The sequence below is a fragment of the Choloepus didactylus genome, chromosome 8 (assembly GCF_015220235.1).
Source record: "Choloepus didactylus isolate mChoDid1 chromosome 8, mChoDid1.pri, whole genome shotgun sequence".
Taxonomy (NCBI): domain Eukaryota; kingdom Metazoa; phylum Chordata; class Mammalia; order Pilosa; family Megalonychidae; genus Choloepus; species Choloepus didactylus.
Window position 1 is genome coordinate 130,082,806 of NC_051314.1, and position 25,895 is coordinate 130,108,700.

At 38.5% G+C, this 25,895-nt stretch overlaps 1 protein-coding gene and 1 pseudogene across 5 annotated transcripts; both read left to right on the forward strand.

Annotated features, from left to right (window-relative positions):
* CCDC77 (coiled-coil domain containing 77) lies at positions 1-25,289 on the forward strand. Of its 5 annotated transcripts, none has more exons than XM_037848035.1 (14): positions 1-118; positions 2,316-2,370; positions 6,978-7,063; positions 9,210-9,263; positions 11,018-11,237; positions 13,466-13,608; positions 16,926-17,022; positions 17,707-17,779; positions 18,346-18,428; positions 19,405-19,553; positions 21,939-22,158; positions 23,362-23,487; positions 23,590-23,742; positions 24,522-25,289. In XM_037848035.1, exons 4-14 carry the CDS (start codon positions 9,226-9,228, stop codon positions 24,666-24,668), a joined length of 1,449 nt encoding a protein of 482 aa, XP_037703963.1. In that variant the 5' UTR covers positions 1-118; positions 2,316-2,370; positions 6,978-7,063; positions 9,210-9,225; the 3' UTR covers positions 24,669-25,289. The 5 variants fall into 5 exon arrangements, with proteins under 5 accessions (XP_037703963.1, XP_037703962.1, XP_037703966.1 ...); XM_037848036.1 differs by having other exon boundaries at positions 84-129; XM_037848034.1 differs by lacking the exon at positions 6,978-7,063.
* LOC119543273 lies at positions 4,499-5,440 on the forward strand (annotated as a pseudogene).
* Positions 25,290-25,895: the final 606 nt, after the last annotated feature.

Sequence of the window (25,895 nt, forward strand, 5' to 3'; positions counted from 1 at the left end):
GCGCAAGCCAAAGGGCCGCGTAAGTTCGTGAGCGATTGGATGTATTTGTGGACGCTCTGTGGCGCCGCGACACTCCCTGATTTAATTTTTGTTTTCCGTTGGCTTCTCTGACTCCGAGGTTAGTTTGGCGTGAGTATGAAGTTGTGGGTTAACTGCGAAGGGGTTATGAAGGGGCCTTGGGAAGAAAACTTGGTAAAGGGTGAAGGAGAAAAAACTGCGGAAGCAATGCGGAAGAGAGTGACGTGAGCCTGAAGTACGGGGGTCGTAAGAGCGGCTGAGTATGGGACATGTAAAATTAGAATCTGGAAAGGAGAGACTTCGGAGGTTCTAGAGGATTGGGGAGCTATGGCAATGAGGGAATCTAGAACGAGATGAAATGGAAAAAGGAGTATAGGATTTAGACGTCCTGGAGCTGGGTTTCCTCACTTCAGGCCACTCTAAACCTCAGTTTCCTCATTTGTGAAATAAGGGACAACAAAAACACTTCACAGGGTTGTTATGAAGGATAAATGAAAGAATAAACGTCAAAATGCTAAGCAGATGCTAACTGTAAATAGACACCCTATAAAAGAAAGTACCTAAACAAGGATAGCATAGGGATGGAGGAATAGGAGCCAGCTGAAACCCAATAATTTGTAAACAACAGCATTGTGCTAGGACCTCTGGGAGGTTCAATGATGAGGAACGTACACTATCGTGGGAGAAATGATAGCAGCAAAGAATTCTATGTTAACTGCCATTTAGAGAATTACAAATGCCATTCTTTTGCAGTTAGATCATTTTGACAGATCATTTTGTATAAAGAGGTGAAGGAGGTAGCATTTCAGATGAGTTTTCATGTACAGACTGATTTCAGTGAGTGAGATTATGAGGATTGGGGTGGCAGCTATATTCAGCTGGAGGAAAGCTCATGAACAAAGTCATGGAGGCAAGAAAATTATCTGGAAATACAGGGTACATTTAGGGGAGTAGAGGGAAATAAGGCAGGAGAGATGGGTTTGGCCCTAGTATAGAAAACTGAATTCTTGGCTAAGGAGATTTAATGCATTAGATTATGAGGAGCCACTGATGAGTTTTATGATTTGGGGGGAGGATATCCAGGGAAGACAGGGGTGGGTAGAACAGTTAAGCTATTATAATAGTTTGGGTAAGAAGGTATTGAGATCCTGAATTAACATGGTAGCTGTGGAGATAGCATATACAGGATTTTCGTATGACTGAATGGTAGAGTTAGGAAAGAGAGTAACCAAATAATGAATTTAAATGTTCAAGCCCAAGTTGCTTAGAAGATGAATTACAAACTAAAGTAGGAAAGTCAGGAGGAGCATGTGTGGGTGAAAAAGATGATGTATTAGGTTTGGAAAATATTGTATTTGAAGTTCTAAAACGTCATGTGTTTTTTTTCCCTAAGTTAGACATTTGAAGTTCCAATAACATATAGGTGAAAATGTCCATTATGTAGTTAGAAATTCAAATTAGGAAATTTAAAGAGTTGTCATTTACTCATTCAACAAATAGTTGTTGAGTAGTTACTCCATGCCAAGCAGTATTTTAGGTGATAGAGATAATGATAAAAGCAGTGGGAATAATGATGTTCCCAAAGGAATGGCTAGAGGGAGCACTAAAGAAAGTTGAAGACAGAACCTTTTGAGTCAAGGGAGTAAATTTTTCAGTAATAATAATAGCCTGCATTTATTGAGCCTTGTATGTGTAAAACACTGCATTTATTCATTATCTCATTTGACCCTTCAACAACCTATGGCATATATACTATTATTCTCTTCATTTTCTAATAAGTAGTTGGAGCTTAGAGAGGTTAAATAACTTGTGTGAGTTCACACAGCTAAAAACAGCCAGAGTTTTTTCTGAAACCCAGGTCTCTTTGATTTCAGAGCCGTCACTCTTAACTAAAAGGGATATTTTTTAAAAGGATGGTCAACCCTGTCAAATTAAGCATAGAAGTCAAGAAGTGATTTATTGAATGAAAGAGAATGGGAACTGAAAAAAACTATTGGAGTTACTAATTTGGATGTCTGCTGACCAAGAAGAACATCTATTCACATATTGTAGTAGAAGACAGTTCGTGAGGGATTATGAAACTAAATAAGAGGCGAGGGTAGACAGACTTTCTATAGCTGCGCCATAGTCAGAAGGAGAAGGAGTAAGAACAGTTACTTGAGGGAGAAGAGAGGTTTCAGGTTGTTAGAAGGCTGTTTTAACGTTCCTAGTTACTAGTTTTAGAACACTGGAATTTACCTTTTGGATGTCACCCATAATCCTACCATACCAATCCAATAACTATTTTTATTTTCTAGGTTCTTTTTGACAAGAGGCAAATTCGCCCAATTTAGAGAAGCTTTGTGGAAGGAGGTGAGTTTTAGGGAGAAAAGTAATCATTTTAAAGGAGAGAATTAGGGACGGCACCCTAGAAGAAGGGGCGTGGCCTGACTGAAGAGTTGGCTGTGGGAGAAAGTAAATGGAAAGCAGAAACAGATTTTCTAAATAGATTAGATAGACTGACCAGTGGAAGAAAAGGATATTTAAGCAATAACCTTTCAAATTCATATTGAGGATTTTTATTTAATATTCAGTAAATATTTATTGATCATCTATAAGCTAGGTACTGTTTCAGGCACTGGGGATACAGCAGTGAACACAATAGATAAAAATCTCTGCCCTTAGGGAGTTTCCTCTTTCCATTGCAGTAGAGAGAATAAATAAATAAAATATATACTATGTCAGATGGTGATAAGTATTATAAAGAAAAGTAAAGCAGAGAAGTTAGGTAACTAAATGCTCGGGTGGTCAGGGTAGGCTTCAGCAAAAAGGTATCATTCAAGTCCTAAAGGAGAAGAAGCAAGCCACTTACATAAATAAGAGAAGCAAATTGCAGGAGCACTGACACTGATGTAGAAGTTTGACATGTTTGAGGGACAGCAAAGTGGACGGTGTATGTTATTGGAGTAGCGAGCAAGGGGAGAGTAGTAGATGAGGTCCCAGAGGCAATGGGGTGGCTGGATCATGTAGGATCTTGTAGGCCATTATGAAGACTTTGACTTTCTGAGTAAGACAAAAAGTTATTGGAGGATTTTGAGCAAAGGAGTTTTATATTTTGACTTATAAAGAATCCTTCTATCTTCTGGGTTAAGAATAGACTGCAGAGGATGAGATTGAGGGTGGAAGATAAGTTGAGGGGGATCAGTTAAGAGATTATTGTAGTTGTCCCGGCAGGAGATAATAGTGGGTGGACCAGGGCAGTAATGGTGTAGATGCTGAGAAGTTATCAGATTCTACACATTTTAAAGGTAGTGCCTATAGAATTTGCTAATAGATTGAATGTGGCATGCAAAACAAAGGAGTAAAAATATCTCCACTTTTTTTTGTCCTAAGCAATTGACAGAATAGAATTAATAATTACTAGAATGTAGAAATCTGAGAGAAGAGTAAGTTTTGGTGATGGGATGTACATCAGATATATCAGGAGTTCTGTTTTGGACTTTTAAAATTTGCAAGACCTGTTAGACATTCCGGTGGAGATATGGAGTAGGAGGTCAGACATAAATCTGGAGTGGAGGACGGAGATGGAACTGGAGGTATAAATTTGAAAACCGTGTGTACATGATATTTGAAATCAGAGACTGCGTGAGATCACCAAGGCAATGAGTTTAGATAAAGATGAGGAGGAACTAGTAATGACTGAAAAATAATGACCAGCGAGGAAAGAGGAAAACCAGGAATGTGTGGTGTCTTAGAAGCCAAATGAAGAAAGATTTCAAGAAGGAGGGAAACGATGGATTGTGGGAAGATGGGTAGAGTAGGAAGTTCCAGGAATCAGTCCCTCCATCAAAATGACTACTGAAGTGGCAGGAACTGTCTGAATCAACAATTTTTCAAACTCTGGAGTATAGTGGAGCACTGTGTAGCATCCAGGGAAGAGCTGGAGGAAAAGACTGGAAAACTGCAGTAAGTACCAGTGAATTTTCACCCTCTGTGCAGTCTGGTGCCAGAGTGGGTCTTTATAAGGACTTAGTCCTCCAGTATGCTGGGTGTGATGGTTGGGTTCATGTGTCAACTTGGCCAGGTGATGGAGCCCAGCTGTCTGGTTAAGCAAACACTGGCCTAGCAGTTGCTGCCAGGATGTTTGTGGCTGGTTAATAAACCGACAGGCTGGTTTATTAAATCATCAGTCAATTGACTGCAGCTGTGACAGATGAGTCACCAAAGGGCGTATCTTCCACAATGAGAGAATGCAGTTGGCTGGATTTAATCCAATTAATCAATTGAAGATTTATGAGTGAGACAGATAGAAGTCCTTCACTTCTTCTTCGGCTGCCCAGTGAAGCATTTCCTGAGGAGTTCCTCAAAGTTGCCAGTTCGTTTCCTGAGGAGTTCGTCTAACATGTTCGTCGAAGATCCCAGTTCATTTTCCTGAGGAGTTCGTCGAAGTTGCCGGTTCGTTTCCTGAGGAGATCATCGGACATCTTCCTTGGAGTTGACAGTTTGCTGACTGCCCTACAGAATTTGGACTCGTGCATACCCACAGTTGCGTGAGTCACTTTTATAAATTTTATAGTCATAGATACCTCTCATTGATTCTGTTTCCCTAGAGAACCCTAACTAATACACTGGGATATGTGGTCTGATTGCCAATCACTGTTTTTGATCCACTACTTCAGATCGCTGGAGGCCGGCTCCAAGGATGGCCATTGTTCCAGCCCCCCTCAGGCAACAGTGGCAGAGGAGTCTTAAAGATAGTACCTTTCTTCAAAACTACACAAAACAGTTAAAGGGTTGCAGTAACTGGATGAGTGCTGAAGCAAGAAAACACAGCTTTAAAAGCAGTAGGGGCAAATCCTCTCCCCTCTCCCCTCTCCCGGTGCCTCAAGGAGCAGACTATTCATCAAGGGTTTTGTATCTGAGGCCCAAAAGTTTTTTACCCAAGATGATGGATGCCCACATGGATGCCGTTGATGCTGAAAATCTGGTGGAACTGGAGGAAAAACATGATTTATTAATCAAGTGTTAGAACTCCAACACATACCTGAAGATCTCTCAGCAAGAGTAGATGCAGTTAAGGAAGAAAATCTGAAGCTGAAATCAGAAAACCAAGTTCTTGGATAATCTATAGAAAACCTCATGCCAGCTTCTAGTGTTTTTCAAACAACTGACATAAAAAGCAAAAGAAAGTAAGGGGTTGATATCCATTCTGTTTTATGGAATTACTGCTGATTTTTTTTTCTTTAAAATTTGTGTAGATTCCAAAAGTTACAGTACCTTTATTTGTGGCTTCATTGAATATTTATGAAGATAATGGCAGATCTAGGTAAAAATTAAGAGGTCTAAAAGTATAACTGGAGACTTCTATGAGTTTGTGTATTAACTTAGTCTATGAAAACATGTAAATGTATTGATAGTAAAGACTATAATTAGAATTGCATATATTTATTAAAACTTGAAAATGATTGTTTTATCAAATTTGCTTTGATTTATAAGTTTAGCACTGCCTTTTATCATAGGCTTTGTAAAAGATGATACAAGAAAATAACTACCATGTTGTAAAAAAGTGACCAAAATCATGTACTGAATGCACAGCTTTATGTACCCTGCTCACCATCTTGTGCCTCTTTTCCGTTTGCCTCTTCCTTCCCATTTCCCTTCTCCTAAGGATAAATAGTTGGTTCCATATTTCTAAAAGTAATTTTAATAATTAATCATTTTTGAAAATAACCTGAACTCGTTGTTGAATTTAACCAAAACAAGATAGTTTCTCAGTTAGGACCTGTCATTTGTTATATTTAGTAACAAGATAAGACTATTAATTCCTTTTTTATAAATTGAAAACAGAGGCCATAAAAATGATGATTGTTCTTTGAAACTGTGAATTTTCAAATTGGGAAGATTTGTTGTTCAAAACTTCCTTCTGCATAAAATGACCACTTGGTATCTAAAAAGATGAGCTCTGGTTGTGTGTATATGTGTGGCTTTAAAATAGAAAATCTTGAGAAACATAGAAATAGAATGGAAAAAGTACCTGATAAACAGTAACCAACTCCAAATATTTTCACTCCAGATTTGTGTCATCCCTGACATAGATTAGGTCTTTTGGGGAATATATATGAAAGTGGATTAAGTCTGACTAACTTTATGTAAGCCACATTTGGAAGAGAACAGTTACAAAGTGTTTGGTCTCTTAAGGTTTATTTATGGTGCCCAGAAGATCAAGTTTGCAAAAACCCTTAAGAGTATGTTAGTATCAGAATAATGAATAAAATGGGAAGGTTTTACATATATACTAATTGATAATTTTTCTCAGTATTTTATCTTAGTAGTTCTTGAATTGTCTATAAATCCAACTACTTGATTTGTAGAATTTTGGGCATCCTTTTACTAGAGTTTTTTTTTGGTAAGGGAATTTTTTTTTTTAGATCTCACATTTATTTATTTATTTTTAAGCCTTGGTAAGGAGGTTTTTTTTGTTTGTTTGTTTTTTTAATTCATTTTATTGAGATATATTCACATACCATGCAGTCATACAAAACAAAGCCGTACATTCAGTTGTTCACAGTACCACCACATAGTTGTGCATTCATCACCAAAATCAATCCCTGACACCTTCATTTGGGTAAGGGAATTTTGCAGAGGTAATGTTAAAATGCTAGTTATAATAGGAAGACAGATCCACTAATGTAGCTTGTGGTTTTAGATTTGGGCCACTTTTAATCATGGAATAATAATCTTAATGTTTGTATTAGTGCAAGTGAAATTCAATAAATGACTTTAGCTGTATGAATATATAATAGTCATATTGCAAACATTTGCATCCCTTTTGTGACCTAATTTACAAACGTTTGAAAATTGTGTTGCAATTCTGCTTTGCTGTTTAAGAAAAAGCTGTTTAAAAATAAAGTAAAATAAAAAAAAAAAGCAGTAGGGAAAGCCCCGTACCCTTACTAACCCTTCCTCCACCCTCTCCCCAGCCCAATGTGTTCAAGAAACTCCTTTCTGGCTCACTCTCCTGGAACTTTCCTGCAGGCAGAAGCAGTTTTCGGATAGCTAAAACAGGGTAAGAAATAATTTCAAAGCATACTTTTTAAGTCATATACTTGAGGTCATACAATAGAGCACTAGGGAGGGGAAGAAGGTCTGTATCATAAGAAGTAGAAGGGGCATTCAAATTCCTTAACTGGGGGAACTCCTAAGTTTACCAGCAAGTGCAAGCCCAGGACAAGACACAGGTTCAGGAAAAACAGAGAGGACCCTGAAGTTTGCATCCACCTCAGGCTGATCTTCTTGATAGGAGGACTAAACTCTGAAAGAGATCATTGGTCAAAGACAGTCTTTCAGAATTTTTGCAAAGACTGTGAAAGGTGTTTTTGCATTGGTTTGTTGGGTTTTATTAGCTCCTGGTTCTGAAGGAAATCTGTGTCATATCACTAGCTGGCTATATCTTAAGAAATAGATAGCTCAGAGACTAAATCCCAGTGTTAGCACTTTGAAATATTAAAATGTACAGTGCAACAAAAGATTACAAGACAAACATACGGGAAATGATGGGCCATCTAAAGCAACAGGATAAAAATCCGAAAACAACAAAGAGGAGATATACTGGACAAACCTTTAAAGGGATGATCCTCAGTATGCTCAAGAAGATAAAGAAAAACACAGAAAAGAACGAAAGGGTATTAAGAAAACAATGAAGGAACAATATGAGAATCTCAATAAAGAGACAGAAAATTTTAAAAGGAACCAAACAGAAATACTGGAGTTAAAGACCACAATAACTGAAATGAAAAATTCCCTTGAGGGTTTCAGCAGCAGCTTGGAGCTGGCAGAAGAAAGGATCAGTAAACTCAAAGACAATTGAATAAAAAAAAAGTGACCACAGACTGAGAGACCTGTGGGACACCATCAAGCATACCATTATACACATGGGAAGAGAAGAAAGAAAGGTGCAAAAGGAATATTCAAAAAAAATGAGGGCAGAAAACTTAAAAACTTAACAAAAGACATAAAATGCGCATTCAAGAAGCTCAACAAACCCCATACAGAATAAACTCTTCCCCTCTTAGAGTGCAGATTACCAGGGGCTGGGGTGTATATAGGGAATGGGAGTTAATTGGTTCACAGATTCTGGAAAAGTTTTAGTAATGGATGGTGGTGATTATAGCACACCATTGTAAGTATAATTAATACCACTGAAGTACATATTTGAATGTGGTTAAAAGGAGAAATTTTAGGTTGTATATATGTTACTAGAATAAAAAAGCATGTAGGACTGTACAACACAGTGAACCCTGATGTAAACTATGGACTATAATTAATAGTACAAATGTAATAATCTCTCATCAATTGTAACAAAGATACCACCCTAATGCAAAATGTTGATAATGAGGGCAGGTAAATGGGAACTCTGTATTTTTAGCAGAATTTTTCTGTAAACTTACAACTTCTCTAATTTAAAGGAAAAAAAAAAGGAGGGAAAGGCATTCTGGGTTTCTGAGCAGGAAAATGGGATATGGAATTTAATAGTGGTGATTGTCCCTTTTCACTGTTTTTCACAAAATGTTTCCTCAAAGGACTAAGGATGGTAAGCAGATATGTATATATATGTGTGTGTGTGTGTGTATACACACACACACACCTATATATATGATATAACAGGTAGAAAAACACAAGAACAGAGCATTGCATCATCTCTTCACTTGCTCAGAATCAGAATGGATTGACAAGGCATGCTTGATAAGAAAGCTTTCACTAAAATAGAAAAAACTCTCCCTACCCATTACATGGTATTCCCTCCCCAACCGTGAGGTTTGTCTTCCTGAAAGTTTCTGTAAGATTGTTCAAAGTAGAGGAACTCAGGATCTTATATTATGAATTGTGAATAAACAATTTAAAGCTTATAAGTAATTTTTTTCTTTTGCTAAGACAAAACACCAAATAAAAGGTAATAATGGCTTTGTATTCATCTTAAATTTGGCAGAGTGGCGTACTCTACCTTAATTTCCATTTACTATCTCTTGCTTATTATCGCCCTCTCCTATAATTTCAGTAAAATGATTATAAATTTTAAAACATCACATTCTTATCAGCAGGCAAATATGATGATGTTGGAGATGGAGCCAGTCTGTATATATCCTATAATGGTTTTGTTTTGTTTTTTTTTTCTGTTCTCAACCTCTCATTCTGAATTTTTGTATATTTGACAGGTATGAAAAAGACAGCATGAACTTTACCCCGACACATCCCCCTGTCTCCAGAAAGTAAGACATTTGCTCATTTTTGGATTGTTAAGGAATCAAGACTTTTGTAATCTTAGTCCGAAGTTAGCATAGTAGCTAAAAAGGTTTTGGAAATCTATTTCCTAACTATTTGTGTGAACTCCATTGGACCTCATTTCTCTGTTCTTATCATGCAGAATTTGAATTTTAAAATAGTGCATATTTAATGGTAATACCAGCATTCAGGCAGTTTGAGTGGGCCTAGCCCAGTGCTAGTGGGTACTGGATCAAGGAGGAAACCGCCAGATACAAGCACAGGAGACTTTTTTTTTTTTTTAAGTATTCATTTTATTGAGATGTATTCACATACCAAGCAGTAATACAAAACAAATCGTACATTCGATTATTCACAGTACCATTACATAGTTAGCACAGGAGACTTTTAATTCTGATTCCGCTGTCAGCTTGCTTCCTGACACATCATCCTCATCCCTCTTTTCCACAACTCTCATCTGCAAAAATAGCAGAAATACCTCTAGTATTAACTTATTTCCCAGAGTTGTTATAAGGCAACCCCTTTGAAAATATGACTCATTAAATAAAATAGTATTTCCATCATGAGCTTTTAATGATTGAGAAAATGTGAGGTTCTTTTCCTTAATGTTAGCAAAGAGTAAATTTTAATCTCTTCTATACCTGCTCCTTTGTTAAAAGTGCTGACCATAACTTTCGTTAACTATGATTCTGGGCTTCTGGTATAAAGTTTCTCAACAGTCTGATATTTTCCTTTGTTGTAAATTGCAGACACCCAAATTGGATTAATTTTCACATGAGGGTTTCTCCGCTTTGATATCATTTGTTTTCTGACTTTCAGTATTTTAGCTTAAGTCTTGTTTGCTAAAAGAAAACAAAAAACTCATTGTCCAGCCTTCAATCAGACGTCCTAGTCCATGGAATTCAAATGTCCCAGAGAGATTAAGTAGGATCTGACGTTGTGTGGTTGCTAACTAGGTTATATTTTCTAATCCTGAATTTTGTATTTATCCTTCCTTTCTTTAAAAATTGTACCACTTATATACCTGTTCCTAAAAATAAACTGTTTAATTTTGTAAGTTTTGATATTAAATAAATGGTAGTATTCTCTATATGCATCTGCATATATTTTTCTAATTAATGTTGTTTGTTTGATTCATTCATATTCATATATGTATCTGTAGTTCATAGTTCCCAATAACTTTGAATAATGTTCCATTGAAGGGATATACCACAGTTTATTTAGCCATTGCCCTAATCGAATGGACATTTGGGTTATTTACTGTTTTTATTATTACAGTGTTACTATGAACATTTTGATATATGTTACCTTGTACGTATGTACATGAGTTTCTCTAGGATAAGTTTTACTAGATTCTGCCAATTCACTGTCTGTAGTTTTATCAATTTACACTCTACCAACAGTGTGTAACCTTCCTTTGGCTGTGTCTTATAGTATTAAATACTTTAATTGTTACTGTATGCTCTTAGCTAGTTTATATCCTATTTTTAAAATTACCTTTTTAGTCTCTAACATGTATTTTAAATCCTGCTTTAAACTATTGATACTTGGAAGGCATTTCATAAGATAATTCACTTAACTTGTAACATAAAATTTTTAAGATTGATAAGCACTTAATTATAAGCACTTTAAAATCGTAAATCCCTTTATTTAAAAAAATTATGTTTTATAAATGTTCAGACACTTCAATGAATGCATCCTTTTTAATTTCACATAGGCTAACAACTCTCTCCAAACCCAGTGTTTCCTCCAGGTCCATTGGTTCTGTGCGGTGGAGAGGAGTATCTTTCTCAGATTCAATGGAGTCAACTCCTTTGCCTTCCATTGAAGATCGTCTGGCCATCCTATGCCCTTCCCAGGAACTTCTGGAATATTATCAAAAGAAGATGGCTGAGTGTGAGACAGAAAACGAGGACGTATTGAAAAAATTGGGACAATACAAAGAAGCTTGTGAAGGACAGGTAAAAAGGAGATGATGCATTCCCTTTTAGGTCATTGTTTAAGTCTTTTTATTAATGAAAGAAGTCCTAGAAGTGCCAGCTTGTATCACAAGCAAGTGCTTTATTAAAAAGTATTCCTTTTTGATTCCCTTCTACCCTACCTTTCGTTTCCTTCCTTGGACCATTATCCCCAGAATTACTCTACCTCTAATACCTTAAATTCTAATATCTTGGTCTCTCCTATATTTCTAGTTCTTCCACCCCTTTATACCTGGCTAACTTTATTATTACCGCCATAGCTTCTCAACTTTTTAGTTTGCTGTGTGCTGTATATCAGCTTCCAACATCATGTACTTCCCTTCTAGCCTAAATCCCATCATGCCTCGCTTCAGTAACTGTACTGCCTGCTCTCAACCTCTTAATTATTCTTCTGCTCCACCTGTGTAGCCAAAATCCTAGCTGTGACTTAATCCAGCTGTTCATCACCTATTCTCCTAGAGCAGGATTTCCCAACCTTGATACTATTGAAATTTTGGGCTGGGTAATTCTTTGTTGTAGGGGCTGTCCTGTGCCTTGTCGGATGCTTAGCAGCATGCCTGACTTCTGCCCACCAGATGCCAGTAGCACACTCTCTCAGTTGTGACAATCAAAGATGTCTCTAGACATTGGCAAATGTGCCCGGGGGAGACAAAATCACTCCCAATTGAGAACCTCTCTCCTAGAAATATCACAAATCATTACAGAATGAATTGATGATAGTTCCACTGTACTTTCAATCACTACATAGCAGCTTTTTTACCTTTCCATAATCAGTTCCTGCTCATTCTCCTTCCCTTCCACATCTGTGCCATTCCTTCATTGCTCTCCTCCAGCCTTGCTTCCTAGTTCGCAGAGGAAATAGAGTCTGTCATGCATGAACTCCCTTCCTGGTCATCCTCACACAGTAACCCGCATCTGCAGCCACCTCTTCTTTCTTATTGCTTCAACTGAATTGATCCAACACTTACTCCAGGCCCCATCCCTTGCTCCTCCTAAGAACCCTTCCCCATCATTTCTTTCCTCACATTCTTGTATTTGTAACCTCTTGCTTGACATCGGCTTTTTCCCTCAGCATATAAACATACTCAAGTCTCCTTAATTGCAGTTTGGTCTCTGTCCTCACCACTCCGCTACGGTGATCTCCAAGTGCCTATTTCCCAAAATCAGCTCTTCCCTTTTTGACCTTTGCAGTATTTCTCTCTTCCTTTCTTGATTTCTGTGCTGTTTTTCTTGTCTCGTTTCTATGTCATCTTTCTCATCAGTTCATATGTTTCCATTTAAGACTAAGGAAGGGGAAACTTAGATGACATTCCTCCATATTCCACCATAGACAATCTCTTAAGTCACCCTAACTCACACTTTTCTCCTGAGCTCCAGATTACCATGTCCATATCTGAACTGATGTCCTTTTTACTTCCTAACCCCCCCCACACACATATATACCACACACACACTGCATACACACACACATTCCTTATCCCTTAATTTGTCTTTATTCTAGGTTCTGACACCTAACTAATTTCCTTACCTCCAGTCTCTTACCTCACCAGTCCACCTCACACTTCTCACTCTGCCAATATTAAAGTACTTGTAGTTGTCCAAACATATGGGACTCTTTCATAGTTCTGTATTTACTGTTCTTTTCTGAGAGTACCCACCCTTGGCTTATCTCTTTAGAGGTCTTCTATTCCTCTTTCAGTTTTCATCTCTTGGGGATGTTCTCTGACTTCCCAAACAGGCTTCAGAAATTTTACTGTTGCCTAACTTTCCCTGTATACCATTTACCAAGCATGCCCCTCCATTAAATAATTATTTTATTTTAATTATTTACATGTCAATCTCCCCATGAAATTTTAAAAGTTCTTTGCAGGCAGAAATAATATCTTTTCATCTTTGTTTCACAACATATAATAATGCTTATTATATAGAAAGCATTTTTAAAAGTATGACTAGAACAGGTGAATCAGATGGCATTCTGGGTTCTGAAATCTCCAAAAGGAAGACACAAAGCTTTGGCATTATATTCATACTTCATGCTCATAACTTTTAAATTTAAGTCTATACATTGACTGCTGCTGTCATTTGAAACTCTATATTGGTGAAATCATTTACTTTGTAATAATTCTGTGTAACCTGACTCTTCCATATCTAATAAGAGATACTCCTTTGAGGCTCAATATCTTTTCAACTACCTTACTGTTTTTTTCTAGCATAAACTAGAATGGGATTTGCAGCAGAGGGAGGAAGAGATTGCTGAATTGCAGAAAGCTCTTAGTGATATGCAGATCTGCCTCTTCCAGGAGCGGGAACATGTTTTACTCCTCTACTCTGAAAATGACCGACTGAGAATCAGGTACCAACAGAAGAAAGTAAATATTGGAGTTACAGTTCTACAGTCATTCTCTTAGGTTATGTTCTCCAGGAAACAGACTCTGAATGGAGATTTACTTGCAGTAGGGTTACTGTGAAAGCTTTCAGGAACACTACCTATGGGCAGTTTGGGGCCGAGGGAGAAATTGAACTGCAGAACATTGGTAACAGAGGCTTAGCCAACCCCACAGGGAACAGAGAGGCTGGGATGGCTTTATAGAGGCAAATGGGCCTTATAGAGGCAAATCCATATTGACAAGTCATTGGATACAGGCTGCCTCCAGGGGGGGGGAGTGTAAACTTGGGAAAGGCACCCCCTTTGGCCAAGTGCAGATTCTGGGGAAGAATGCAGCTCCTGGGGAATGGTTGTCTTTGTCCTGAAGGCTGCATCTGAGCTGTGCACCACAGCATCTGCTACAGTACACTTTTTGCACTGCTCAGATCCACTTGCCTCTTTTGATAAATTCACCTCATCTTGGAATAGCCCTTCTGGAATTCTGGTTGATTTTTTTCCTGGAGAAACTTATAAAAAGAAGGTTGAAAGATGAACCACAGTCCCCTCACTGTACCTGACCTCATTGCTGCAACTGATAACTCATCATCTGCCTTCTGTACTACCCCTTCTAGATTCCCCTCACCCTCACCCAGCACCTCTGCTGATCCCAGGATCTTACCCCTGAGGCGTCTGAGTCCCTGTCACCATGCCCTTTACATCACATGGCTGTTGTGGTTGTTCGTAGACAGTCCATATTCAGCAGGAATATCCCAGGAGATGTCCTAGGGGATCATTTGAGTGTCAAATCTTAAGTAATAGCAGCTCTACGTCCTGACAGTGAGGGCCAGTTACCTCTGCCTAGACTGGGATGCTTCTTCTTGCCTGCTGGTCTCTTGGCACAAGGAGCCTGAAGTGATGGAGCAGCAGCTGTAGCTTGAAGTTTAGTGGAACTCTTGCTCTGTCTCCTGGGAGATGCATTTCCCCTCTGGAAACCAGTACTTCTAGACCCACAGAGCCTAGAGGTGTGGGGAGGGAAACACAGATTCCCCAAATGATGATAAACGGAGCCACTCTTCCTTCCACCCCTTGGTTCCTGACCCTATATGTTCCTACCTCTGGGGACATTCGCCAAATGATGGTTATTCAATTTAGGGTATCTACTACATTCTGGAGGATAGGGCCTCATCCTCTAGGAGTATTATTTCCACATTGGCACTTCAGCTGTACCTCCAAAAGACTTGTTCCTTGTTCCCTCAGGCTGATATCTCTTCTGGGTGGTGTAGTTTGTGATAAGAGAAGTGGATCACTTGGGCATGTGTCCACTGCTCTGCCTCCTTTGCTTTAAAGTAGGTCCTTTGTTCTGATGGAGTATTCTGCAGGATTTTACATCAGTGGATCAAACACTGTAAGTACTCAAATAGTGTCCCAACTGAGGGCAGAAAAAAGCAAACTCATATCTGGAATATGTGTCAATCCTAGTCAAGATGAATTACTGCCACTTCCAGGGTGGAAGGGGTCCATTATAATCAACTTTCTAACAATTGACTGTTGGTCTCCTTGAAGACGATGCTATATCGGGGGCTCAGTATTGGTCTCTGTTGCTGGCAGATTGGCTATTGTCAGTGGCAGTAGTTAGATCAGCCTTGGTGAGTGTGAGCCTATGCCAGTGGGCCCATGTGTGGCCTTAGTCCCTCCACATATGCTACCCACTCGTGCACGTGTTTGTGCCAGTACTGGGGTGGCTGATGAAAGAGGGTGTCTGATATCAGCTGGCCAAGATGTGCTTGGTTGTTTAGAGCCTTTTCTATGGTGGATGTTCTGTATGGGTGCTAACATGCTTCACACTTTGTGCTATTTCCCTTGATCCTTCCATGTGTCTTTGCCCTTCACCTCCTTGTCCCTAGTCTTCAATTTTTCTTCGCAAGAGCCCTGACTAATCAGCTAAGCCATTTTCCACTGCTTAGAGTCTATAGTCTTTCTTACCCAGAGCTATTTCTCTTCACCCAAAATCTGCACACTGAGAGGATTTCCCCTTCCACTGTCTTTGTGTGTGTGTGTGTGTGTATGTGTGTGTATTCAAGTAGTTTATTTGGGAGATGATCCAAGGAAGTCTTGGTAAGGGTGTGGAAAAGTGAGGTAGGGAAGGGAAGAAAGTCAATAAACGGGGTTCATTATAGAACCGTTTACAGGGTGGGCAACTGGAGTCCCCATGGGGAACTCTGGTGATAGAGTAGAACACGTTTTTGAGTTGTCTCAATTAAGGGGCAAGGGAGCTGGGGAAGTTAACCAGGAAATTCCTGTCAGTCATTGGTGGAGGGCTGCTTTTGGGGTTTTGTTTTTATTTTGTTTTGTTTTAACTTTTTATTGTAAAATACTTTCAAACTTAAAGGGCAGTTAGAAAACAATACAAATCCCATACAGAGAACTGCAACATACCCCCATCCCTCCAGAACCCAGATACAGCAATATTAATATTTTGCCACATTTACCCTATAGATCATTCTATCTGTCTATCTATCCATCTATCTGTCCATCTGTCTGTCTATCTATCATTCCATTTTCTGAACACGAGTACAATTTGTATACATCATGCTCCTTGAACATTTAATACTGCCATATACCTTTACTCAGAACAAGGATCCTCACTTATGTAACCACCGTAAATGGAATTATCAAGTTCAGGAACTTTGAGGTTGATATCAAGGTTTACAATCTATTCTTGTTTTTTTCATGTACACCACTACAGGCATACCTTGGAGATATTGTGCATTCGGCTCCAAACCACTTCCATAAAACAAATATCGCAATAAAGCGAATCACACAAATTTTTTGGTTTCCCAGTGCATATAAAAGTTATGTTTACACTATATGGTAGTCTGTTAAGCATTAGCATTATGTCCCTGGGGCTTCGGGTGGGGGAGAGCATAAGGTAAGGTGAGGCAGTTACCCCCAGCTGGGGCAGTTTTGGGGAGACTCACTGTGAGCTGTCAGCAAGCAGCTTTCCTGGCAATTACAAGAATGTGCCCATCAGTCCTGAAGAGTGGGCATTGCACCCCAGCATCCAATACAGTTCTTTTCTGAAGCCAGCTAAGAAATTGTTTCCTGGTCTCGTCTCTCTGAATTCTTGAATACAAATAATTGATGTTTTAAAAATTAGACCGAAGGTCCAGACAAATCCTATTCAATATTAATTTGAGGTTACTATTGTTTTAAAAATTAAATAAATCAGAAGGGAGATCCTTTAAAAAGAAAAGGGCACTTATTCTGGACACATAATTTGTGCTTACTTTCTATGACAATTGCAGGGAGCTGGAAGATAAGAAAAAGATTCAGAATCTCTTGGCTCTTGTGGGAACAGACACTGGAGAAGTGACTTATTTTTATAAGGAGCCTCCCAACAAAGTAAGTGATCTTCGTTATAGCATGGTAAGTGTGGCTTTTACAAAATATAGGCTAGAGTCTGTAATCAGAACAACTTTGGTCCTTGCTAAAGAAGACAGATGGAGAATCAGTCATCAGAATCCCAAGTTTATCTGGGTTTTCAAAGCATTTTCTGTAATTACTGAGATCTTTACGGTTTTTATGCTTTTCCTTCACGAACCATAGGAAGTAGTATTGTTTACTCCATTTCACTATTTAGAAACTTAAAGCACAGAGGGTTAGATGTTTTGGCTGAGATTAGAGAGGAATGCCAGGATATATGTTGTGTGGAAGCAAGTTCAGTACTTAAGTTTCTTTTTTAATCTTTGTTTATACTGATTACAAAAGTAATACATGGTCTTTATTAAAAACAAACACCAGGTACAAAGTGTATCATAAAAAGTGTCAATCCCCCATAATCCTATGACCTGGGGATAAGCTGTTATCAATAGCTTGGTAGCTTGGCGTATCTACTTCCAGCTCTTTTTCCATTCGTATAGCAATATTATGTGTATGTATATAATGTTTTTATTTTTTTGCTTTTAGAAACATTGACTCAATGAGCAATTTTATACATATATACATAATGCATTCCATTAGATACTTTCCTAAAAGCCCTTGTCAAGAAAGGCATCTCTATACCTTTTTTGCTGTTTGTTTCTTCAGGTCAGCATTCCTCAAAAGAACATCCAGGCTGTAAATGTATGTGAACCAAATGAATCCTCAACTTTCAAAGCAGGTAACAACCGTATTATTATAAATTCTCACTGATCTGGAACTCAAGATCAGAGTGCAAATATTTGGAATTTTTTTCCCTACTATACAGTGAAAATTAGTGCCCACGATGATGGGTCTGGTAGTCTTAAGACCCTGCTGAGATGCTTGAATCATCCAAGGAATTAAATTTCATTCAGCACAAGTTTAGTGTTGCTTATTTTAAAATAACTTTATCCTTTGAAAATTAGGTGATACATTATAACCAAAATGTTTAATTTAATTTTTTTCGTTCCTTACCTTTTCTGAATCATTAGGGTTTTACAAAGAAAATAAACACAATTCCAAAGGAAAACTTGATTCATTCTGCAGAAAGGGATGAATATTATTATCCAGGTGGAATCTGGCAGAGTTCTTTTATAGAGTTTCCTGTCATTATTATATGTTTTCCTTTTTCTTCCTTTTGTTCCCTTATAGGTGAATGAAACCAAACTCTTCTGCAATGATAATGCTGATACTTGTATAGCAGAAAGAAAAGCCATGTAAAGTCTTTTCTTGACTAATTTTTGTTTTCTATTTTACATCCTAAAGTAAGTAAAAGAAGACCAGCAATGAGAGAGACAGAAGAAAGTCCTGAGAGATCCCAAAGAGACATAGAGACACTTGTCTTACAGGTAAAACATTTATTTTGGCAGACCAAGACGGTTTTTCTGTACAGGCTTAGCTTTGTATAATAGATTTTCACTATCATCTGATAAGTATCTCCTTGCATATAAGGTAGCACGTGATTAAGAAAATTGAAATTGTTCCTAATTTCCAAGAGTTTATATTTTAAAACTATTGTCTTCTATTTGGCCATTCTAAAAGCACTACTGTGAACCTTCAGTTCATTCAGTTTATATATGAAGCCCTACCCCACAAAACCATCATAAATAAGAATTCTCTTTGTGATTGGCCCAGGGGATACACTGAGAGTTACAGAGGGAAGCTTGTCTGTGCTTATAGATCAACATTTGGAAGTATGTCCACTTATTTAGTATGTGGGTCTAAAGTCCAGGAAAGTGTTGAATCATTCTCTTGCCACCCGCTAATCATATGCCATTTGGAGCCATGATTTTGCACTAAAGGTCTTGTCCTTATCAGAGTAGCCCATTGATTTAAATGACTGCTTCTCACTTTGGCCAACATCTCCATTGGTGTATGACAGGCAGACTCAGAGAAGGAAATTACATTATATTATTCTGTTCCACTTTTTTAAACTAACAGAAGAGTCATTCTAATCTCTGCAACTAGGGACCCTTACAAAGAGACATTCCTAAAAGGGAGACAGTGAAAAGGGGAGACTCCTAGGTAAAGGAACAACTGGATTTTCTATCTTTCTTTGTGTGATGTGAATTCTGGGCTTAGTGTGGACAAAGAGTTTGCTTTTGTGTAGCCTAGCCCGATAAGACATTAAATAAAGAAGTATACAGCTAAGATTTTTTTCACTATTTATTTTGCCACTGTGTTCTTTGTTTGTTTGGGTATTTTTCTTTTTAAATTTTTTCTGGGGAATGGCTCACTTGTAGAGGTTACATCTGCAGTGTTGCTACAGGTAAGAAGTCAGTGGAAGCATGAGCAGCTGCCTCACCCCTTGTTGGTTTGTCCTAGGTGGAGGCACTGCAGGCTCAGCTGGAAGAACAGACCAAGCTTTCTAGAGAACAGGTGGAAGGGCTCATGGAGGATAGACGAATCCGCTTTGAGGAAATACAAGTTCAGCACCAGAGAAATCAGGACAAAATCAAAGAGCTAACCAAAAAGTGAGTGTTCTTAGAATGTTATACCTAACAGACTTTTTATTTTTCTGAGTTGCTTCAAAGTTAACAGTCCTAAAAAAAAAAAAAGTTAACAGTCCTGTTAGCAGCACAGGATCATAGAACTGAAAGGGGTCTTGAAAAATTGTCTTCTTCAGACACCCCTGCCTCTGTGTAGGGGAGTGCCCAGGCTTTCTCCAGGAGTGCTGTTAGTTCTGTCCTTCAGCTCCACACACTTGTATTCCACATGTCCCTCTTAACCCAATTTAGTGTTTTAGCTTGATTCTTTTTTTTTTTTCCTTAATCTTCATTTTATTGAGATATATTCACATACCACGCAGTCATACAAAAAAAATCGTACTTTTGATTGTTTACAGTACCATTACATAGTGGTACATTCATCACCCAAATCAATCCCTGACACCTTCATTAGCACACACACAAAAATAACAAGAATAATAATTAGAGTGAAAAAGAGCAATTGAAGTAAAAAAGAACACTGGGTACCTTTGTCTGTTTGTTTCCTTCCCCTATTTTTCTACTCATCCATCCATAAACTAGACAAAGTGGAGTGTGGTCCTTGTGGCTTTCCCAATCCCCTTGTCACCCCTCATAAGCTACATTTTTATACAACTGTCTTCGAGATTCATGGGTTCTGGGTTGTAGTTTGATAGTTTCAGGTATCCACCACCAGCTACCCCAATTCTTTAGAACCTAAAAAGGGTTGTCTAAAGTGTGCGTAAGAGTGCCCACCAGAGTGACTTCTCGGCTCCTTTTGGAATCTCTCTGCCACTGAAGCTTATTTCATTTCCTTTCACATCCCCCTTTTGGTCAAGAAGATGTTCTCTGTCCCACGATGCCAGGTCTACATTCCTCCCCGGGAGTCATATTCCACGTTGCCAGGGAGATTCACTCCCCTGGGTGTCTGATCCCACGTAGCAGGGAGGGCAGTGATTTCACCTTTCGAGTTGGCTTAGCCAGAGAGAGGGCCACATCTGAGCAACAAAGAGGCATTCAGGAGGAGGCTCTTAGGCACAACCATAGGGAGGCCTAGCCTCTCCTTTGCAGCAACCGTCTTCCCAAGGGTAAAACCTATGGTAGAGGGCTCAACCCATCAAACCACCAGTCCCCTATGTCTGTGGTCATGTTAGCAACCATCGAGGTGGGGTAGGCGAATACCCCTGAGGTCCCTTTGTTTTCTACAGTCTTCCTCACTGCTGTGAGTTAGCTCCTCTGTTAGAAGTTATCAGCTGCTTAAAAACATACGACAACTCCCCATTTGCCTTATGATAAAGTCCTGATTCCTTAACATGAATTATTAGGAACTTCATCATCTGGCACCGAATTCACCTTTTCAGCCTGAACTCCTCTCCAGTTGCTGGCACCAGGCACTATGTTATCATTTTCCCCTTGTCTCTGTACCCTCTTAACTCATAAAAAGAACTAAGTAGATCTGACATTATTTGTTCAATGGAAAACTACAGTGATTGCTTCATGGTACTTAATACTCTTGCATGCAGTGTCATCATTTGATATAATATTTTTCTGAGTTTTGGTGTTAAACTAATGAGTGGCTAATTTCCAGGGGTATTCTTTTTCATAGAAAGAAACATCATTTTCTTATTCTTAAATCTCAAGAAATAGTCAACCAGAATCTATTTAGGGCCTTCTATATGTCCAGTAGACAGTACCACCTTGACAGTCTGGTGGTAGTGGGGCAAAAATCAATGAAAAATAAGATATATACTTTCAGTCAGGTTGAGAAAACACATATGTTGACAGTTAAAATAAGCCATTATAGTATATAAGTAAGTGTTGAACTGTCTTGTATGCATTCAAACTGATACGGAATGCCTGAGAATGAGAGATTACAATGGCTGAAGTTGTTGGGATGACTTCATAGAGGATGTTGATCTTGAAAAAAGGATGAGGTTTGATTTAGGGCATTCATACCTGGAGCATAGCACAAAGGCAGAACTGTTTTAGACCTTTTAGAACTTGTGTTAACCTTCGGTCAGAACACCATGACTTAGTTCTTCATTGTAACAGTCTACTTCCAGTTCCTGGGAATAGTCCATACCTATGCAGGCTGTGCGTAATATTTCCATAGCCCTTCTAATTATATAACCTAAAATTAGCACTTAGGAAAATATCTGTAAAGACCAGTCTGTAAACCGGGGAGCATGGGGGGTATATTAGACTTTGTCCAATGAAACATGAAAGATTGCAAGTGATCACACTAAACATATTTTTAAGACTGCTAGTAATATTTTATAAAATTTATATATTACACAATTTTAAAAGAGCCTATCTTTCCTTTCTTTGTTATCATCCTGTATCAGATGTGCTGTGTAAGCATCTTTATGCTCATATTTTTACTTTGTTTCATAGTCTCCATCAGACCCAAGAACTGCTCTATGAGAGCACCAAAGATTTTTTGCAACTCAGATTTGAAAATCAACAGAAAGAGAAGTCATGGATGCTTGAAAAGGATTGTTTGGTGTCAACAATTAAGCAATGCAGGGTGCAACATAAGAAGAAAGAAGGAAAAATTGAGAAAGTTTGGCCAGTTGTACATGAGAGTCATCACAGCCAAAATGAATATATTAAGGTAGTTTCTTCACATCTGACAAAAATTGTTTATTTTTCTGTTTTTCTGGAAGAGTTGAAAGAACTCTGGAAATTAAAAAAAAAACACAAAAACGGATGACAGATCTGTTTGGTCTAAGCTGTTGTAGTAGCAACTTCAAGAGATATATTTCAAAGAGTAACTCATCATCATATTGTTTGGGGATTTAGAAAATCAGACAACTGATTTTCACAATGTTTCAACAAATATTGTGCTCCTGCTGTGGGCTAGACTCTGGGGCTCCAGCAGTAAATAAGCTGGCCAAGGTCCATCCTCGTGGAGCTTACGTTTTAATGGGTAGAAATAAGAGAAAGAGTAAAACTAACAAAGAAAATGGCAGATTTTTTTTTTTAAATGACACTAAGGGAATAAACAGGTTTATGTGAAGAAAAGTAGTTGCTGGAAGCTGCTCTAGGAAGGGGAGGACAGGGACGCTCTCTTTTGCCAAGACCTTAAACGTACCGTGCAGACCTAAGGGAAGAGCATTCCGGGCAGAGGGCAGGGCACGTTGAAAGGCCCTGGAGCACGTTCAAGAAAAGGAAGAATGCCAGTGTGGTTGAGGAGGTGTGTGCCAGGAGGCTGGAGAAGAGGCAGCAGCCAATCAAGGAGGGCCTTAGAAGTCATGGTAAAGAATGTGAATTTGGGTCTAAACATCGTTAGGTTCTTGAAGGATCGTGTGCAAGGAAGTGACATGATCTGATTTAGTTTTAAAAGATTGTTCTGCACTGAATTATATATTCAAATGTGGTTAAAAGGGAGAGCTTTCAAGTTGTATGTATGTTTAAAAAAAAAATCATTCTGGCTGTTCAGTGGAACGTGGATAATAAGTACTGCTGTTGTTCATGTTTCTTCAGACATGTGCCCCCGAACATATATTGTAACTTCTTACTTAAGACAAATTCTAAGCTCCATTATTTGACTCTTCACAGAGCCAAAAATATTTGTTTTATTTTAAAGAATTTCTACTATGTACATTTAAGACAAAGAGCTAAGAAAATCCTCTAGGAATAGGAATTTTTCAAGTGTTCCCCCCAGACAAAGTTCCCTGCTTTCTTGCTCCTTAACTCAGTTTGTACTTTTGGAAATCTCTTTTCTTTCCTTTCATTCTTTACCTCAGTGCTATTTGAGTTACCTAAATTATAGAATCAAGTGTTAATGGTTTTCCATCCCCTTTTTGGCCTGCAGTCCCTGAAGGATAAGTTAATACAAGAGAAAAAGCTGTCTAACATGTACCAAGAGCAGTGCATTTCCCTAGAAGAAGAACTTGCCCGAATTCGTGAGGAAGAAGGAGTGAGGAGAGAGATCTTCAAGGTAGAATATTCTCTGCCAATTATGATGGAGTGAGGGGTGCCAGTGGCTCAGGGGACTGCTGCCCTCATCTTCATAATTGCCTTCCCATTTCTCCATATTTAGGATCGCACTAAAAAGATGGGGAAGCGTTTGCAGGTAATGACAAAACGCTATGCAGCTTTGGAGAATAGACGTCTATTGGAAGTAGAAGGCTTTAAGACAGATATTAAGGCTCTCCGGCAGAAACTGAAAGACTTGGAGCAAATGCTGTATAAGGTAATTGCTGATCCTGATGAGAAAGGGAGGAAAGGGGTGAAAGTGAGAAAAGAGTCATGAGGGGCTGCTCTGAAGTGCTGTTCCCCTGATGGCAGATAATAATGGACCACCATCCTTTAAGCCTCACTAGAAATCAGTTCAACAAGCACACAGTAGCAGGAAGACAAAAATAGACTGAAATAATTGAATGACTGCATCATTATATTTCCATCTAAGCTAAACTTGAGAGAAATTATCATCCCTCCTAATTTAAGAAGTAGATTAAAAGAATTATGTCTGTTTTACAAATGGGAAAGTGAGTCATTGAGTAATAAAGTAATTTTTCCCAATCAGATGCAGCTTTATTTAGAATCCAAGTTGCCTCAAGAGTCTTCTTAAAAAGATTTAGCCAGCCATCCACATATCCTAAATGATCACTACGTTCCAGACAAGGTTATTTATAGAAAAGATATGTTTTCTTTTCTTCTTTGGCAATTTTACCAATAATGTTTTTTATATTGGTTTCTTCTTTTTACCCATCGTTACTTGTTTATTAATCTCTATCTCAAGGCTCCTTTACTACTATAAGGGAAAACAAAGAGTTCCATGACTCTCTTGCTTAAATTCTACATTCTCTTTTTTTGATTTATCTCTAAACTTCAGCAAACTAAGGATTGAACTTACCTTACACGCTAGAAGTCCCTTAAAAAGGGGCCAGCATTGCTTGGTCTTTATGACTGATTTCTGTCCATCTGGCCTATGCCATAATCATTTCTTCTTTGTTTTTTTCAAATCTCTAGACAACACTTAATGCCCGGGGAGACCAGGACCTTGCCATTCTGTGTGAGGTCCGCAAGGGCAACAGACGGGCACAGAAGATACAGGGAGAGCTGAAGAATCTTAAGTCCAAAGTGTTTGGTTTGGAGAATGAATTGAGACTCTGTTGAGGTCTACTTTTGGAAATGGCCCATCTGGAAGAGGTCTGCTTTCTGAAACCTGAGAAAAAGGTCTTCTTCCCCGAGAAGGTGTGGACATAGAGTTGAGTAGAGTAGTGGTATCCATAATTAGGAAGACAGGGTGAAGAATCAGGGACCAGTAAGAAAACTTTTCTTGCAAATTTTGCTGTCCTGGTAACCTTTTTATTTTTTGTGTGTGGGGGTGGTGGTGGTTATAATGTGAATTACTTACAAGTTTTCCTACCTTTTCTCCCATTTATATGGACAGTTGTGTTTTTGTTTTTTAAAAGAAAGTGATGAAAACTTAGGAAGAAGGTATTTTTACTGTGGGCTTGGCAAGTTGTCAGTGAGAGGGACACCTCTCAGGAGATGAAGACACCCAATGAGGTTGCCTTTCTCCTACGCAGAGGGAAAAGGCAGCAAATCACAACTTGTCAAATTTGAATAGGCAGTAATTCTGCTATTTCACTGTGTTCAGTCACCAAGTTTAAGACCTGAATGACCTTTTTGGAGCACCCAATCTCAGGAAATTTCACCAGAGGGCACTAGAGACCCTATTCTCAAAAATGTTTTTAATCTAGAAAAATAAAGGTACACCTTTGGCAAGAGTGAGTGAAACTTAAATGCTCCTTGTATGAGAAGTTTGACATTTTACCAATAACATGTTTTTTTTTTGTTTTTTTTTATTAAATTCAGTTTTATTGAAATACATTCACACACCATACAATCATCCATGATATACAATCCACTGTCCACAGTATGATAACATAGTTATGCCTTCATCACCACAATCTATCTCTGAACATTTTCCTTACATCAGAAAGAACCAGAACAAGAATAAAAAATGAAAGTGAAAAAAGAACACGCAAACCATCCCCCATCTCACCCCATTTGTCCTTTAGTTTTTATCCCCATTCCTCCACTCATCCATACACTAGATAAAGGGGGTGTGATTCACAAGGTCTTCACAATCACACTGTCACCCCTTGTAATCTACATTATTATATAATTGTCTTCAGGAGTCCAGACTGCTGGGTTGGAGTTTGGTAGTTTCAGGTATTTACTTCTAGCTATTCCAATACATTAAAGCGTAAGAGGTGTTATCTATATAGTGCATAAGAATGTCCACCAGAGTGACCTCTCGACTCCATTTGGAATCTCTCAGCCACTGAAACTATTTTGTCTCATTTTGCATCCCCCTTTTGGTCAAGAAGATAC

Excerpts from the sequence above, each read along its gene's own strand:
- CCDC77 (XM_037848035.1), top strand. The coding sequence starts at position 9,226 with ATGAACTTTACCCCGACACATCCCCCTGTCTCCAGAAA. Across the intron at positions 11,238-13,465 it reads AAGAAGCTTGTGAAGGACAG|CATAAACTAGAATGGGATTT; the intron begins GTAAAAAGGAGA and ends GTTTTTTTCTAG. Across the intron at positions 17,780-18,345 it reads ATCCTCAACTTTCAAAGCAG|TAAGTAAAAGAAGACCAGCA; the intron begins GTAACAACCGTA and ends TACATCCTAAAG.